The following is a 19,203-nucleotide window of genomic DNA, read 5'->3' on the forward strand; positions in this document are numbered from 1 at the left end:
GGTTGTATGGTTTCAACCTTATCCTCCTCAGAAAAACTCATCGCTGGCTTGTTCTCGCCTTTAGCCCTCTTCGACTCAGGTCTAGAGTCCTCGACAGATGGCCGAGCTACAAACATCCTAAGAACCAGTTCTCCCCGGGGCTGCGAAGATGACATTGATGGTGCCCAAAGGGGCTTTGGAAAAAGCATTCCTTTTGAAATCCTGATCTTGTCTGGCCTCCTGGTCCATTGGGCTGATGTAAAAATTGTTTCAGCCTCCCTTCTCTGACTAGTTGCTCCAGATAACTCCTCAAAGTTCTACAATATTATGTGGTGTGCCCTCGGTCTTGGTGGTATTGGCAATGAAGGCTTTGATTACGCTTCATGAGGTCACCTCCCATCTTATTTGGCCATTCAAAGAATGGTTTGTTCTTGATTTTCTCCAAGACTTGGTGTACTAGTTCTCTGAACACCGTGTTAACCATTTAACTAGTGGTAGACCCCGATTACCCAGCAAAGTCTCTCCAGGGCTGGTTATTGTTGTAGCAGTCCGACCTGACATCCCTCCTCTCTTGAGGGATAACCTTAGCCTTCCCTTTCCCTTGTTGTTGGTCCTTCTTAACCCGTTTATACTTATCAATTTGGTCCATGAGTTAATGTACACTGTTAGTGGGTTTCTTGATCAAAGATTTCCTCAAGCCATACTCGGCAGGTAGGCCGACCTTAAAGGTTCTTATGGCCACATCATCAAAGTCCCCATCTATTTCGTTGAACATCTCCCAATACCTATCCGAGTACGCTTTCAAGGTCTCCCCTTCTCGCATGGTCATAAATAGGGAGTCTAAAGACTGAGAGACTTTGTTGTATGTTATAAAGCAAGATCCAAACACCAGGGTGAGTTCTTTAAAAGAATCAATAGAACCTGCTCCCAAGCCATCAAACCACCTCATGGCTACAGGCCCTAAACTAGATGGGAATACCTTGCATATTAGGGCCTCATTCTTGGCGTGTACAACCATTCTCTGGTTGAAGTGGCTCACGTGCTCCACAGGATTTATTCGATCATTGTACATGGTGAACGTTGGCTAAGTGAACTACCGAGGAAGTCTCCCTCCCTTGATTCTGCGCATGAAAGGTGATCTAGAAATTTGATTTAATGCCTTGCTCATAGCATCATTTCCTAGGTCTTTGCAAGATGGGCTCTTATTCCTATACTCACGGTGGTAGTCCTCATCATACGAAAAAGATTCACTGGGGGGGTCCTTGACCTGGGTCTATAGCTACCATCCCCCTCATCACCAGAAGAAAAATCAGAGTTGGAGGGAGTTTGTCTTTGCCGTTCGTGGCGCAACTTCCTCTTCAAATGATCAATTTCCAACTACATGGCTCTTGTTTTCTTTATGAGAGATATGACTCCCACCTCGAGAGTGTCTCCTACTAGTAGGGGTGGTATGCACACTAACTTCTTGGTCCTTTCTTTGCTTAAGATTGAGGAAATGATCATGACGTTGGGACCCCCATGGATTTCGCCAGGTTTGGACCTGAACCTACCATATTTAGATGTTAAGCCCACTAGTGCACAAGAAATTCCCACAAAGGTGCCAATTGTAAGGACGCAATTTAAGTCCTAAGCCCAAAAGTTAAAAGGATCTAGGCCCAAAGAGTCCAATACAATGAATTTGTAGAAAGTGGGTTGGGAAATTAGGCTCTAATGAGTTGGGTAACGATTATAGTGGATCCAAATGACAATAAAGTAAAAATAGACTGATTTTATCTAAGAAAATTGTCTTTGGCACAGTCTGAGGAGATCAGTTCTTGTATATAATTCTTGAAGTTGATTACAAGTATAGTTCTTATTGCTACATTATTTCTCTTTTAATTCTCCAATCCCCTACTCTCAGGGCCTCATTTCTATTTTATACTATCTTCCTCCCTTCATCTCTACCCTCCACGTGTAGATTAGATTGCTAGTGTTGATCCTTTTCCCATCAGTATCTTCCTGAAGTCTTTGGGAGCAGCTATAAGGTTGAAAACTACTATTTAGGTATCACTTCTACATTAATGCAGTCAGAGAGTTAGTTGCAGAGCATTTAATATGGTGGTAGCAGCTTTCTCTTAAATATTATATGGCTTCTCTCTGTCCTGTGCCTTCCTGATACTTATCCTCTATAGTGGAATTATCCGGAACGTTGCTTTTGATGGCAGACTGCACCTTTTGACCTTGGCTTTACTCAGTCGAGGAAGCATTCCTCCTCGGATCACTTTCCTCCTCGGATCACTTTCCTCCTCGGATCACTTTCTTGGACTCTCATAACCATACCTCACCTCTTCATTCATTAACATGGACTCCTCTAACAGTGTTTTCTCGTCCTTGGACTACTTCATGTCCTCGTATTGGGCCCTCAGCCCAATATATACATATATACGTATTACTGGGCCTACCACCCCTACATCACTTTTTTTAAAATGAGAGTTATCATTTTTTTTTAATCATAAAAGGCAGTCACTTAGTCCTAAAAGGTAGCTAGTAATTACACATCCATAACCATAACAAAATTTTCAAATGCTAAAGACTCTCACATTGTAAAAGATAGGCACTTAAAAAAGCTTTTAAAAAAAAATAAATAACTAAGAAGGGTTGTTAACGTTACCATTCCTTCAATTTCAAAAAGAAATGTATTCTCTTTTTCTAAATAAATGTGCAACGAAAAGCACAACAAAGGACAATATTAAATTTCATATAGAAGAGATGTGATTGAGAAAAATGAAGCTAAGTGTAACAGTTTCAATTAATTGAAAACGTAGTGTTACACAAATTAATAAATATAGGCATATATAGGTAGGATATTTACAAAAAATGGTCTTTAACAACTACTTGATAAATTGACTACCACTTCGCTCACCCAAATTCATCCAATGTGTCTGCTTTGCAATCTAACAAAATTGTTGATATGTCACCCTAAAAAAAATACAAACAAATAGAGAGTAATGCTTAAATATAAGAAAAACAACGAACAAAAATAATAGGAGGAAGAGAGAGCACCACTTAGAACACATACACTAAAATAATGAGTCAAACCTGATAATCACAAAAAAAAAAAAAAAAAAAGACAAATCAATATATATCATTCTCACTCTTTTAAAAATACTCATTAATTAGAGAAAATATTAAACACCCATCAAACTAACCAAATGAAAGAAAAGAAAAGATTAAAAAAGATAAGATAAGATAATGATATGGAAATGATAATAATAACAAAGTGAGGTCCTATTTTGTAGGCAGTATTTTAGATGGGAGTTAAAAGATTTTTTTTTTTTTTTTTTTTTTTTTGTAAACTCTAAATTAGCATTCAACTAAATTTAAAAAATATATATATCAATTTGAGTTTTAAAAAACTAATTTGAGTTCAAATAGAACTCATATATGAAAACGTGAATATAAGAAAACCATGTGCATTAATGATTTACAAAATAGAACTCATAATTTTAAAGTATTAATGATTCATAGCAAGCAAAATAAGTTTCAGATCTACAAACAATGCTACAAATATCTATTTGAGTTGTAAAAAACTAATTTGAGTTCAAATAGAACTCATATATGAAAACGTGAATATAAGAAAACCACGTGCATGTGATGAGATCTCATATTTGAAAACGTGAAAATATAAGTTCACAAAATAGAACTAAAAATTTTAAACCATTAATGGTTCACAGCAATCAAAATAAGTTCTTGATAAGTTCTAGATCCACAAACAATGCTAAAAATATGAAATTAGAGAACACTAACCCACTATTTCATACCCCAATACTTGTATATTAGAGAACTCATATTTGAAAAAAACACAGGAATATAAGAAACGTGGTCATAAAAAAAAAAGGAATATAAGAAATGTGAGAATATAACATGAATATAAGAAAACGTGAGAGTTTTTTTTATAAAAAAATAAGATAATGATATAGAAAGGATAATAATAACATACTACAAAAACCAAATATAAACCTAATAGAGGAAAGAAAATACTAAATGGGAACTCATAGAAGCAAAGGTAATACAAATAACCCAACACGCATGAGACATTCTAAATAGTAGTCATGAAAGATACATTTTTGTCGTTGACTAACTTCAAGTTTTAAGTCCAAATAGTTTGTTGGAGATGGAGGACAGAGCACACAAAAATCTTGAAGCTCAACACCCCAGTGCATGTTCCTTGAAGTTTAGATACTAAAATCTTGAAGATAGACATCCTAGTGCACGTTTCTTGAAGAAATATGTGAAAGAAATTAAAAGTGAGGTTGAAATATAAGTGCTATTTTACACATTGAACTATAATTCCAAAAGAATATCAATGACGACTAAACTATAACTCCATAGAATTCAATGATGACTAAACTATAACTCAAAAGGCTTTAAAAAGCCATATATTTAAGAGATCTATGCACCATCAATCTCAGATTTGAAATTCAGATTCACAACATATACAAAAAAAACACAGAATGAATCAATTGATACTAATTCAATCACTAACAATTTATTTATTTATTTTTAAATGGAGTCTTAGATCTGAGTTTGACGAAATCTCACTCTAACCGAGCTTCTATTTATGACTGACTTGGTTAATGAACCTAAATCAAACTAAATGAAAAAATATAATAACAAAGGAGAGTCACACAATACTACGTAGGAACCCAAAGACCAATTGAAATTGAGATCCCAACACCTTTCTTATACAAACATTGTTATTGTTTAACTGACATCGTGTGAATATATAATTTTGTAAAAATTAAATACATTTAAAAAAATTAAAATTAAATACATAATAGTACTAACCTCAAAGCCTACACATCCATCAAGAGTCATAAAAAATGAAACATCTTTTAATGGAGTTTTATTGTGAAGGTCTGTAAAACAATAGACCGGAAAATATCTAGTAAGTCTCGAAATAACAATAAGCAAAACATGGCCAAACAGAGAGAGAAATTGAAGTGAGAAATGTAGAAATAAAAAAGAGAGACCAGAGAGAGAGAGAGAGAGAGAGGGGGTTGAGATTTGATTTACGAAAGAGCTTACCTCAAATCTATTTGTTGTTGTTGTTGATGTTTGTAGTAAAATTTGAAGCAAAGAGGTGCGTGAGAGTGAGAGTTTCTTAACAATGATGATAATGGTGAAAAGAAGAATAACACAGAATTGAGAGAATTGGAGAACTGAAGAAGAAACAATTTGAATTTGAAACCAACATGAGTGTACTAGGAGTGTGGTCCTATTTTGTAGATAGAGTTTTACGTGGAAGTTAAAGAAGCATTTTTACCAAATTTTGCCCCTACTTAAACATAGGTTGTAGGGGTATTTTGGATTAAAAAAAAAAATCGGTCCAAATAGGAGAAACCCCTTAAATAATAGTATATAATATATATATATATATATATATATATATATATATATATATATATATATGAGATTAAATTCTATAAGGATGTGGTATAAAACTCAAGTTTTACTCCTCCAATCTTAATATGCTTATATATATATATATTATATTATATTAAATTCTATAAGGATGTGGTATAAAACTCAAGTTTTACTCCCCCAATCTTAATATGCCACATCATCATATTACATATTAAAGAATAGGCACAATCACACTCAATCAATTTTAATATCTATTTGAAAATCCAACTTAACTTTGAGTTTATTGAAATGTTATTATGTGTGGTAGGATCTATTGAGTTTTATGTAAAAAGCTAATGTGTTAATCTCTTATTGAATTGTGGACCATCTTGTTTGTCTAAATTCCTTCTTTCATATTTATAGACCAGCTGCCTTAAGAAATTGATACTGTTCCTTTTCATGCTCTTTTGGGTCTTCAATAAACGCCACTTGGTAGGAAAATTAGAGTAAATTTAAGAAACAACAAGGAATTAGATGCTGGTGTTTAGGCTTTTTAGCTAAAAAGGTTAAGGTGTTATCTAGTTCTCACAGGAACACCATGACAATGTATATATGGAACCTTGGAACACCTTTTTAATTTTGGGTTATGGGAGGAAGAGCTTCTATTTGGGACTGTGAGTTATGGGAGTCCATTGATGGAGTTCATGGAGGTCTGGGCATATGAGAGAGAGAGAGAGAGTTTAATGACTTTTTGTTTATTTATGAGAGTCTGGCTTATCTCCGGTACTTTTTTAACTGGAATCTCCTTTTATTTTAACGAGAGACTAACACGTCACCCACTAACTAAATAAAATGTAAAAATTAAAACTCACTACCACTTACCATTATATATTTACAATAAAAGGACATGTTCAGTTAAAAAAATACTAGAGGTAAGCCAAATCCTATTTTTAGAAGAGAATTTAATGACTTTTTTTTATATTTAGAAAACAATTTAATGACTTAATGACATGGCCCTAGTCTTTTTTTAAACATTAGATCTAGGCCTCATCAATGGGCCGGGCCGGGCTGGCCCGACCCGTTTTTACTTGGCCCATGGGTCTAATGGGCTGGACTTAACGGGTTGTTGACTAGTCAATGGGCTGGGTCGGGCTGGGCTGGATGGAAAAACCCTAGCCCATGGCCCTACCCATGGGCAATGCCCATTTGGGCTTCAGCGGGCTGGGCTAGTAGGGTGGGTTTAATGAGCTACCCATGGGCATTTTTAACAGGTCTTCAATGGGGTTATAAAAATTTAACCAAAAAAATTATAATTATATATTATTACAAACTATCAAATTGAACAATTAAATCTACTAAAAAGATTATATTAAAAAAAATACTAAGACATACCTCTTAAAAAGGTACTAAATAAGATTAATTAACTTTTATTGATAAGAATAAATAAGTACATTAAATTAAATATCAACTCTTAAAGGAAATATTTGAAGAATAAAATATCAATTCTTAAAGGAAATATATGAAGAATCAAATATCAACTCATTAAGGAAAGAATTTCTTCCAACCAACGGTAATCTTTTTTTTTTTTTTTTTTTTTTTAAGGAATTTCTTCTATAATTGTAACTTGTAAGGAAAAAATTGGAATTTATCAAAGGAAAGAATGACTTTCTTTCTAGAGGCACAAAGGTAGGGCAACAGTCATCTTAGTAACTTTGTTTTAAAAATCAAAGCTACTAGACTAATACCAAAATATATATTTATTATACATATTGTATCACAATCATTCCAAGTATTTAGTGGTTAGGTGTGTGGTCTCAAAGTTTTTATAACGTCTAAAGTTCAATCCCTCACCCACCCAACCCCCAAATTATTTTGTTATAAATTTTGGGCAATGAGTCAGGCTAACGGGTCAGGCTACTGGGCTGGACTAATGGGCTGGCCCACCGAGCGCCCATGGGTAAAGAAACCAACCCATAGCCTGTCCCATTGGGCTACTGGGCTACCCACGAGCTTCAATATTACCGGGCTGGGCTGCCCATTAGCCTGGTGGGCTAGCGGGCTACTGGGCCAGCCCATGGGTCATGGGCTATTTGATGACCCTTATTTAGATCTAATGAAAATCAATGGTTTAAAAAAAGTGTAACTCTTATGGAGTCACACCAAGTGTAATTTAACCCATCTTTTATATATATATATATATATATATATATATATATATGTTGAGTTAAAGTTACACCTAGTGTAACTTTAAGCAATATTACACCACCCATAAACTCATCTTTTATGCATTATTTTAGACTACAAAAACTTGAATTTAAACAATTGATTGATGACATAGCTATTAATTTTTTATCACCTTAAAATTCTATACATGGCCCTAGTCTTTTTCTAACCATTATGTCTAATGAAAATCAATGGTTTAAAAAAAAGTTAACTCTTATAGAGTTACACCAAGTGTAACTTATATATATATATATAGTTAACTTTTATAGATATATATATATATATATATATGTAGGTTGAGTTCAAGTTACACCTAGTGTAACTTTAAATAATATTACACCACCCATAAACTCATCTTTTTTCTATTATTTTAGACTGCAAAAACTTGAATTTAAACAATTAGTTTATGACATAACTATTAATTTTTTATCACCTTGAAATTTTGCACATGGCCCTAGTCTTTTTTTAATCATTAGATTTAATGAAAATCAATGGTTTAAAAAAAAAGTAACTCTTATGGAGTTACACCAAGTGTAACTTTTATATATATATATATATATATATATATATATATGGATTGGGTTCAAGTTACACCTAATGTAACTCTAAGCAATGTTACACCACCTAATAAGTTGTTATAGAATTTATATTTTGAAAATCTTACTGTTGAATTACAGGTGTTATATGTTATTAACATTCATGCCAATTTTCATGTTAATTGAATTTTATTTACTATTTAATCCATAAACTAATATTTTATGCATTATTTTAAATTACAAAAATTTGAATTTAAATAATTGATTGATGACATGACTATTAATCTTTGATCACCTTGAAATTTTGCAAGTATGGAGAATATACAAAGATAATATAAACGGTAGACTTATCAAAATTCGTATCTAATTAAAAAATATTGACTGTTAAAAAATAAGCAATGTTACACCAGATGTAACTTGAACCCAACCCTCTAAATATATATATATATATATATATATATATATATATATTTATTTATAGGTTGAGTACATGTTACACTTAGTATAACCTTAAGTAATATTATACCACCTAATAACTTGTTATAGTTTATTAAAAAAAAAAAAAACTTGTTATAGAATTCATACTTTGAAAATCTCACCACTGAATTACATGTTTTATATATTCTTAACATTCATGTCAATTTTTATGTCAATTAGATGTTATTTATCATTCAATCCATAAGCTCATCTTATATGCATTATTTTAAACGACAAAATTTTGAATTTAAACAATTAATTGATGACATAACTATTAATTTTTTTTATCATCTAAAAATTTTGCAAGCATGAAAAATATACGAAGATAATGTAATTTAAATGTGGATTTTTCAAAATTCACATTTAATTAAAAAATATTGAGTGATGTAACATTACTTAAAATTACATTAGGTGTAACTTGAACCCAACTATATATATACACACACACACACATACATACACACAAATATATAGTAAAATTCTTCTAAATTTTTGTGCAATATGGTCAAAAAGTTTTTTACAATTTGAAAGCTCAAAAATGTGTGAAAACACAAGAGCTATTTAGACCCCTAAATTAAAATTACGGCTCGATTGATTTTACTCTAACTTATACTAAGTGTGGAATAGAGTAAATGCGAGCGGATAAACAAATAAACTACTCTAACCCATAATCATTATAACATAGCAGTAAAATGAAGGCTAAAAGAGTAAGGAAGAAAAATGCAAATACAAGATAACACGCTGATGTGTTATCGAAGAACTAGTCGAAAAACCTCTTCGCCGCCTTCCAAGTGGTAATCGATTCACTAGACAATCAGTTGGGATACATGGGTTAGCAAGAGACCCTCCAAGCCTAATCTACCCAATGCATCTAAGCCCTCCAAGCTCCTACTCCAACAAGGCTTCTTGGAATCGTGTCTTGTCTAGTTCTCTGGATCCTGCAATACGCCCGATTGCATTAGCCAAAGCCTGGCTTTTTTCAATGTTTCCCAACAGCACCAAAACCTCACTGGACACTCTGAAAGGGTGTGGTAAGTGTTTGGGCTATCAACCTCTCAATGGTATGGAAATGGAGAGGTAGGAATTAAGGAAAATCCACAAGAAATTGTGTAGAGAATTGTGTGTATAACAATCTCTAACTCTCAAGGTTTGTGGCTAGGGTTTTCTTTTAAAAGCACCCCTCAACATCTATGGGTAATGTGGGTATATATAGTGTAGGTACAGAAAGTGTGTATTAAAAATGACAGTCTGGCAAAACAAAATGTTTCGTGGGTATTATGCGGGAAGGCCTTACCCGCGAGATACTCGCGAAACACCGCTGTCTCCATCTTATCTTGTCTCTTCGCATTCCAGTCATATGCAGGGCACATGTATCACTTCGTGGGATGCTTACTCGCGAGCTACCCGCGAAAACACTTCAGTCTTCAATTTGCCTTGAGTCTTCACACACTCTCTCTCTCTCACACACATCCCTTACAAATAAATCCCATATGAAATACAGGGTACAAAAGATTGAATAGAATTACAATAAAATTTGGAACGAAATTAAAGCCAACAAAACACATAGTTGTAAATTACAACTTAATAATATGATCCATAATTCGAAGATGAGGACTTTAGCTTATGTGATGATCCACAATCTGTATTCGGTTACCAACCTGACGACATTGTCCACTCCAAGAACAATCTTCTTGTATGATCTCTTTACTCATAAGGAGATTGATATTTGTGGACACATCTTCCACCCCTTGACCAAGAGCATTGAGAAGCAGAACTCCAAAACAGTCATGCAATTCCCCTTTCTCATTATGGGCCTCATTACAAAGGCGAGGCTCAAACTTCTGAGTGGTCTCACCGTGATACGTAGAGATTACCCTATTGGAGCACACATGGTGACTTGTAGCACAACCCACAATAAAGGATCCAAAACCAGTGTGTCTTAAATACCGAGGGATCGTGTTGAGGAAGTGGGAGGAGATACAAAGGAGGAGATTAAGAGAGGCACCACTGCTTTAGAGAGTTTTGCTCAGCCATCATCTTCAGCACCAACATGGGGACCCGATAGCCTTAATCGCCTTCTTGCTAGAGTAGAGCAGATGTATACTATGCTAGACTCCCATGTGCAACACATCGCGAACCAGTTTGTATACATCTAGGTTAAATCACTGCATTATCTTCACAGATCGATGATTTGTCCATAGAGTAGGGATCAGATTCAGAGTCCGACCAATTCTAGTCTCTTTGGCCATTCCGATCAAAAAGGGGGAGAAACTTTTGAGGGGGAGCTTACACAGTTCTGGGGGAGCATAGCTTAGACCATAGATATTGGTTCATTTCAAACGGTTTAGCATTGTTTTTGTTTTGGTTTAAACTGTTTTAGTTTTTATAACTGTTGGTTTATAGTTGCTTTATTGCTTTTCTTTAAAGTTTAAGTACACTGTTCTTAATTTCAGTTTTGTATTCAGTACTTGTGTTTACTTCATTGCTTTGTAGCACTTTTAAGATATTGCTAATATGTCTTAAATACCTCATGATAATATTTAGGAGATCAGTAGACTGAATAGCACGGATCGCAATGATGTTGAGGGCCTGAAAAAGAAGAAACGAAAGATCAGAGGAGACCGAGGTTGACTGGTCACAAATCCTCCGATGAAAAAGTTAGTCTTTTCTTCCGAAACAGAGAATTCCAAACTTGTGGGGATTGTGTCTGGAAAATACCTACTTTTTTTGTCGGAGATTCATGTCCTTTGATAGGTTCAGGAAACGGTTATTCATTGAATAACTTCCCCTACTTTTACGGAGTCCGGAAAGTTTAGAGTACACATTCATAACTGCCATGGTGGTTATCTTTTACGTTCCTTCATTCTACAATCGTTGTTGAGCTCGTCCTAAGCAATGTTGGATGGAAGGTTGTCCTAAAGCGGGATAATAGACCTGACGAACTCGTCCAGAGACCTCTATGGACGAAGGACAAGTTGCTCGTTTCCTATCATTCCTTCTCTGGACAACCTCTATAGACGAACTTGGAGTTGGTTTATTTTTAGACACCATCACCTCACACTTGTACCCTTGTAGGATTTTGTATCCTAGATGCATATACTTCGTGTATTTTGCATTGGTTGTGTGTTGGACATGCAATTGATCATTGTGATTGGTCTTTATTGCATTGCATGTCCGGATGAGCATTTACTAGCTAAATGTTCATTGTAGTCATTCTTTAATGACTGACCTTGTTTGACCAAGATATGCCTATATGTTATATAGTGTTTACAAACTTGATCGCACTTTACTTGCTCATGGACGTACCATGTATTCGACTTGTCATAAGCTTAATGAAAGTTTTGTTTGTGTGCGAGTGTTTCAAGTTACAGGTATATACGTATAAGTGCTTCACAGCTTCTAGATTAGGTGTGAGTGAGTTTTGCCATTGTTCTCAAACTCACGTTTAAGTCTAGAGTCTGTTTTAGGGGTTTTGTCACGGAATAGCCAAAGGGAGAGATTGTAAAATTGTAATTTACAACTATGTATTTTGTGGGCTTTAATTCCATACCAAATTTGATTGTAATTTTGTTCAATCTTTTGTACCCTGTATTTTATGTGAGATTTATTTGTAAGGGTTGTGTGTGAGAAAGAGAGTGTATGTGAAGACTCAAGGCAAATTGAAGACTAAAGTGTTTTTGCGGGTAACTCACGAGTAAGCATCCCATGAAGTGATGCATGTGCCTTGTACATGACTGGAATGCGAAGAGTTAGGATAAGATGGAGATAGCTGTGTTTCGCAAGTGTTTTGCAAGTAAGGTATTCCCACGAGATACCCATTAAACATTCTATTTTGCCAGATTGTCATTTCTGATACACTTTCTGTACCTACACTATATATGCCTACATTACCCACAAATGTTAAGGGGTGCTTCTGAAAGAAAACCCTAGCCACAAATCTTGAGAGTTAGAGATTATTATACCCACAATTCTCTACACAAATACTTATGGATTTTCCTCAACTCCTACCTCTTTATTTCCCTACCATTAAGAGGTTGATAGCCAAACACTTGCCACACCCTTTCAGAGTGTCCAGTGAGGTTTTGGCGTTGCTGGGAAGCATTGGAAGAAGCCAGGTTTTGGTGGATGCAATCGGGCATATTGTGGGATCCGGAGAGCTAGACAAGACACGGTTCCGAGAAGCCATGTTGGAGTAGGAGCTTGGAGGGCTTAGGTGCATCGAGTAGATTAGGCTTGGAGGGTTTCTTGCTAACCCATGTATCCCAATTGATTGTCTAGTGGATCAATTACTGCTTGAAGGGTGGCGGAGAGGTTTTTCGCCAAGTTCTTTGATTTTCTCTTCAATAATACATCCGCGTGTTATCTTGTGTTTGCATTCTTCTTCCCTACTCTTTTACCTTTCATTTTACTGCTGTGTTATAATGATTATGGGTTAGAGTAATTTATTTATTTATCCGCTTGCATTTACTCTATTCCACACTTAGTATAACTTAGAATAAAATCAATCAAGCCATAACTTTAATTTGGGGGTCTAAATAGCTCTTGTGTTTTCACACATTTTCGAGCTTTCACAATTATTATCTATATATTCAAGGAACAAAATGTGTGGTTTGCCTAGGATGATGAGATGATTAAAGATTTATGGAGATATCATATGAACATAAGGGCCAAAGTAATAATTAACAAATTTATTTTTATTTTTTTAAAATTATAAATATAATAGACTTGAACTAATAGTGTCTACTCTATAATGATTGTATTTTATCATCAAGCCAAAACACTAATTAAACTTTGGTGTAGACAGGGTTCAAACTCGAGTTCTTTTCAATGATAAGAAATTTTTGTAGTTAAGTTAATTGGAATATTTTTTTTTTTAATCTCTATTTTCATATATTATTTTGAAAACAACCTTGTTGCATGCACAAAATTTTTCTCTAAAAACACTCCCACGCTCATTCGTATGGCACCTCACTTAGGCCAAAACAACACAAAAGGAGAAGGTGGGTATGAATTTTTTGGTGAAAATTGTGTGACTATAATTTTATTTTTATTTTTTAAATGTGTGGGCCTAATATTAGTATCACCACTATCTTATAGCCCAAAGGCCCCAAACATCTATCAGGGTAGAAGAGGGATTGTGTTGCCATTTAGCATCATTTTAGCAACAATTTCATTAGTTGGCATGTTTTTAAAACATTTTAGCAAACTAACATCTTGAGTTTGTTAGAGTCGACTTCGTCAAACGAAATCAAGTCTCACACACTCAAGTTTGATGCTTTGGAAGGCTGAAGTGGAAATTTTAATACACATAGAACTCAAGTCTTACGCACTCGATTTAGTTTTACTGATATGAGAAATGAAGAAGAAGAACGAAGAAGAAAGAAGGAGAAGAAGAGGAAGAAGAAGAAGAGACCCACGGTAAAACCAAACCCACTCCATGAAGTCACTTGCAAAAATCAAACCCACCCACGACAAAACCAAACCCACCTGCAAAAAACTCTTTCTTTCTTCTTCTCTATGTTCTCCAGATGTGTAATATTTGATATTTCTTCTCCAAAGCATAAATCAAGTGTATTAGACTCAAGTTCCACGTGGACAAGAGATCCACATCAACCTCTACTACAACATAATTCAAGTGTATTAGACTTGATTTCCTTCATTGAAATTGAATCTAACAAACTCAAGATGTTAGTTTGCTAAAATATTTCAAAAACATACCAACTAATGAAATTGTTGCTAAAATGATACTAAATGTAAACAAAATCCGGTAGAAAAGTATAGCCCTATACACCTGAACAAAATCTAGAACATAACCCATATGTGAGTGTGATCATGATAAAAAAACTAAAATTAGAATCTTTGTGAAGGAGAATACAATAAGTAGGAATATATTGGGTACATTGACCTAAGACTCTCTTCACGTGAATGGTGGATTCTATCATAAATTTTATTAGTGGAGCCAACTATTATGTGAGAAGAAGAATCTCATGTCATCATACTCCCATATTATTGAATAATTACTCCAATAAGCTTGGGCAACTGTTGACTAACGTAAATGGGTTAATAAAAGTGATTCATGTTGTAATACAAGTAGACATGCCAAAACAACTAGATAAAACTTAATCAGTCTAAACATTTTATCGTGGTTGCGTGGATGTTGGAAGATTTGAAGATGATAGATTTCTTGCCCCAAAATTTTTTCTTATCTTTCCTATAGTAGACTGTGGATTATGAAAATCATTAGATGAGCAAGGAATAGACAAATATCATTATTTATAATTTCTTTTTCCATTTTTTATAATTTGATGGTTAAAGGAGGAGGATTTGAATCCTATATGTTTTCGTTGAAAATATCATAAAGTATCAGTTGAGTTATAAGTCTCTTGACTCAATAATTCTAAAATTGTTCCAGCGCTTTAATAATTGGATATTAGTGTAGGTTCCAGTTAGTTTAACTGATAAAGTCTATGATGATTGAATAAGAGATTTGGGGTTTAATTCCCAACTACACCAAAAAACTGATTAGTGTTTTGGTCTAATGATAAATAGCTATTATTAGGAGCAGACGCTATAGGTTGAAACTCTTTAAAAAAAAAATTGGATATTAGTAAAGTTGGCACCAAAAGTTAGTGCAAACTTATTATTGAGAAATTGTGGCCTTCAGTGTTGGGTAGTAATAATTTCAAAAGGTTTAGAAGCTAGATGATTAACATTTTTTTCCCAATAAGTAGGTGATTAAAAATTGATTTTTAATAATGATTCTCACTAGGAGAAATAAAATGACAAACTATGCTATGGGAAGTATGAACATAGAAAGATGGATAAGAAAGCTTATATGTTTAGGATTATCTAAAGTACCCATCCCCATTATTTTTGTGAAGTCAATTTAGCTCATATGAGTATCTTTTGAGTTTATTAAACAAATCCTACAATGACACTCTAATAAAACTAAGTGATACATTAAATTGTCTAGTCATATAAATGCGATACAACTTCAATATTTTGACTTTTTAAGGAAAAAAAAATTAAAATTTTATTGTAGAATTTTTGTTGGAGCAAACAAGAAAAATGTTTTTTTTTTTTTTAAATAAAAATACTTATTATTCACTAACTATTTTCATATAGCAGTGGCATAATAAAATTCTTCCATTTTTCTTGTTGAGGTTTTATGATGAACAATTTATTTTTAAGTTTAAAATTTTTATTACCTCTTAAAATTGAGAGATGCTAAGGAAGAAATTAATTTCTAAAGTTAGCCTTCAATAGTTAAAAATGTAATTTGCATCTTGAGTAGATGCAATAGGAAGCATTCTTATTTCATTGAACTATCACTAAGAGCTGGAAGATAATTTTCCAAGCATGATTGAAAAATGGATCTAATCTTTAAAAATTGGTTGAATTGAGGAAATCACCCATGTTCTTGGTAAGGGTGGGGAATTAAACATTTGTATAAGTATAGGCTATTGATTAAAGATCTAAAAATACAACTTTTGAGACTCATTTCTTTTAGTGGTATACTTTCATTATTCTCGACAACCTTTAGATAAAGTTATAAGAACAAATTTCAAATTTCAACTTTTAGGATGAGAGCAATATAAAAATGCTTTTCTCATCATTTAGTGAGTAGAACAAGAATTTCTATGCTCTATTGAAAGTGTTTGTTATGAATAATTAATTTATAAATAAATGTGATTCATTCTATTTGAATGAATCGATTTGAGATAGTTGATCTAACTAGACATCTCTAATAGATGAACATTAGTAAAATGAGCTTGATAAAAAGCATGAATATGTTTCAAGACATAACCTAAGTGGATGCCATATATTTATATGGTGAATGAAAGTTGAAACTTCTCTAAAAAAGAATATTGGATATATATACGATTCTCCTAGGAGAATGAATGATAAGATTTGTTCCCGTTTAATATTTATGGCCCAAAACACGACAATGTAGAGAATGCCAATTCCTTAAATTGCATATAGACTAAAAAAACTACCATACAATACATTCAATTATATCTGGTCGTTATCATAAACAAGCTTACCTTGGAGAATGAGTTCTTTATATATCATTAACTATGCTTGGAAAGTATCCTTAGTCATTAACAAGTGGTTAATAATTTGATTAATTGGAGATAATTGTTAACTAAGGAATGATAATCCCTAAATTGTGAGATAAGGACATGGGTTTGATATGTTCAACTTAAATGACATTTTGATTAATATTTCAAGTACCAATATTTGTCCAAATTTCATGATTCTTGAACCAATTGACTCCTTCACAACCCTTCAATCATATACAATTGAAAAACCACAATTTAACACCAAGCATTGCCTCAAAATTCATCCAAACCTAAACAAACTCTTCAAAAACCCTAGTTTTGACCAATTCACCTTCAAATCCAAAATTCTCCCAATTGTCCAGACCAAAAGACCCAAATAAACACTCATTACAAAGCCTACGTCCTCCTCTAAAAAACCATCGAAACCTCAATAAAATCCATGACCCACAACCCAAATTACACCCCTCACAAATCAAGTGAAAAACACACCCAAAACTCATCTCAACCCCCAAAACTTTTATTCCCCAAAATCCTCAATCCAAACCCCACCCAAACTTCCACCCCAAGCCGTAGATAACCCACTAATCCAATGGCCCACATTCAAACTTTCAAATTTGCCTCAATCCGCGTTCACTACTTTCCACCAATCACCGCTCACCATTTCTTTCACATTCTCACTATATTAATCTCTCTCCTTAACCGTTTCATCTCACATCCAAATTTCTCTCTCCAAAAACCAAAACACTCTCTTCGATTCCAATACCTCTCTGCTCTGCTTCCGAATCAAATCTCCATTCAACTCGTCTGAGTTAACTCACCATGGCCGCTACTACTGAGACTAGAAAATCGTCCGGCCCTAAAAAGCCTAAATCCGCACCCTCTCACCCTCCTTTCCTCGATGTATGGTTTTTCTTTCTCTCTCTAGAAACCCTAACTTTCTCTCTCTAAATAGCTGTTTCTTTTTCAAAATTTTCAAATCTGAAACTGATTTTTGTGTGTTTGATTTTGGTTTTTTGCAGATGATTACGGAGGCGATTGTGACTCTGAAGGAGAAGACAGGTTCAAGCCAGTACGCGATCACGAAGTACTCCGAGGAGAAGCACAAGCACTTGCCGACGAGTTTCCGCAAGCTCTTGCTCTTCCATTTGAAGAAACTCGTCGCTTCCGGAAAGCTCGTGAAGGTGAAAAACTCGTTCAAGCTCGCTCCTGCCGCTCCGGTGAAGAAGTCCTCAACCGTTTCTGCTCCGGCGAAGCCTAAGTCCGTTGCAAAGCCGAAGGCAACCAAAGTTGCTCCCAAGGCAAAGAAAGTTTCAACCAAGCCAAAGCCAAAGGCAAAGGCAAAGGCAAAAGCCGCAGGGGCTGTGAAGCCTAAGGCGAAGTCTGTGGCTGCGAAGCCAAAGCCAAAGACGAAGGTTGCAGCGAAGGCAAAACCAGTTGCGAAGCCAAAGGCGAAGGTGGCGAGGACTTCAACAAGAACAACTCCGTCGAAGAAGGCGGCGCCGGCAAAGAAAGCACCGAAGCCGAAGAGCGTGAAGTCTCCGGCGGCAAAGAAGAAAGCTCCGGCGAGGAAGGCAAAGAAGTAGAAGCTTTTTTTTTTTCCCTGTTTGTGTTAGGTTGTGTTTTTCAGAGTGATGGCAGTGATTGTAAATACCTTACTTTAGTAAGGGTAGTAGTTTCTGATTTAGGCAAGAAAAGAAGAAGATAGTTGTATGACACAGCTAATGTTTTTTTTTATTTTTATAAAATGTTTTTAGGGATTGTCTGTTTTTATTTTATTTTGTTTAATTAAATAATATTTAGTTATAAATCTTAATTGGACTATCACGTTGTTTTGTTTTTATTATTAATTAATTTTAAAACTTTACGAATGGCTTTTCGTATTTTTCTCGTCGCCTTTTATTTTCAATAGCTAAACATTCCACGTGTGCTCGCTGCGTAAGTTAGCAATATTCTCTTGGATTCACTGGCTACCGTACGGGATTCCGTGCATGTTAGAATTGACGGTGCATGTTAGTATCAGTGATACGTGGGAATGGGGGGATCTACGCACGTTAGTGGGGATAGGATCGTCGCCACGTTGTACTTCGCTTAAGGGATAATATAATTTGACCGACTGTGATTAAAGAAAAAAAAAAAAAAAAAATCTTATAAGGGGTGGGGCTGTGATGTTAACACGTGGGTTTACTTAGTCGGTGACTCGGTGTTAGCGAGTTGTGAAAGCGAGAGGGGTAGTTGTTGCTTGTGAGTATTGAGTGAAAAGCTTCCAAATGAGATGTGTTTGGTACTCACCCTGTCGTGCTTTTTGATTGGTTTTTGGGGTATTCTTATATTGCTGTTTGGATACTAAGAAAATGGAGAGAATTATTAGGATTAAACATTTAGGTTACTTTTTTTTTTTTTTTTTTTTTTTTTTTGCAGTGGTGAAATTTCAAAAAGTGGGAGTGGCTCCAAATTTTCAAAACAGGGCCGGTATGACTTATGACTCATGAGTCTGTGTATAAAGCAGGCAGTTTATCTATTAATTTAAATTTAAAAGTAGG

The 19,203-nt window shown here is 34.5% G+C and overlaps 1 protein-coding gene across 1 annotated transcript; it reads left to right on the top strand.

The window, feature by feature from the left end:
* The first annotated feature begins 17,359 nt into the window (after window positions 1-17,359).
* LOC126717475 (histone H1-like) lies at window positions 17,360-18,484 on the top strand. The gene is made up of 2 exons (XM_050419217.1): window positions 17,360-17,563; window positions 17,683-18,484. Exons 1-2 carry the CDS (start codon window positions 17,483-17,485, stop codon window positions 18,244-18,246), a joined length of 645 nt encoding a protein of 214 aa, XP_050275174.1. The 5' UTR covers window positions 17,360-17,482; the 3' UTR covers window positions 18,247-18,484.
* Window positions 18,485-19,203: the final 719 nt, after the last annotated feature.

Source organism: Quercus robur, chromosome 3 (assembly GCF_932294415.1).
Source record: "Quercus robur chromosome 3, dhQueRobu3.1, whole genome shotgun sequence".
In the NCBI taxonomy this organism is placed as follows: domain Eukaryota; kingdom Viridiplantae; phylum Streptophyta; class Magnoliopsida; order Fagales; family Fagaceae; genus Quercus; species Quercus robur.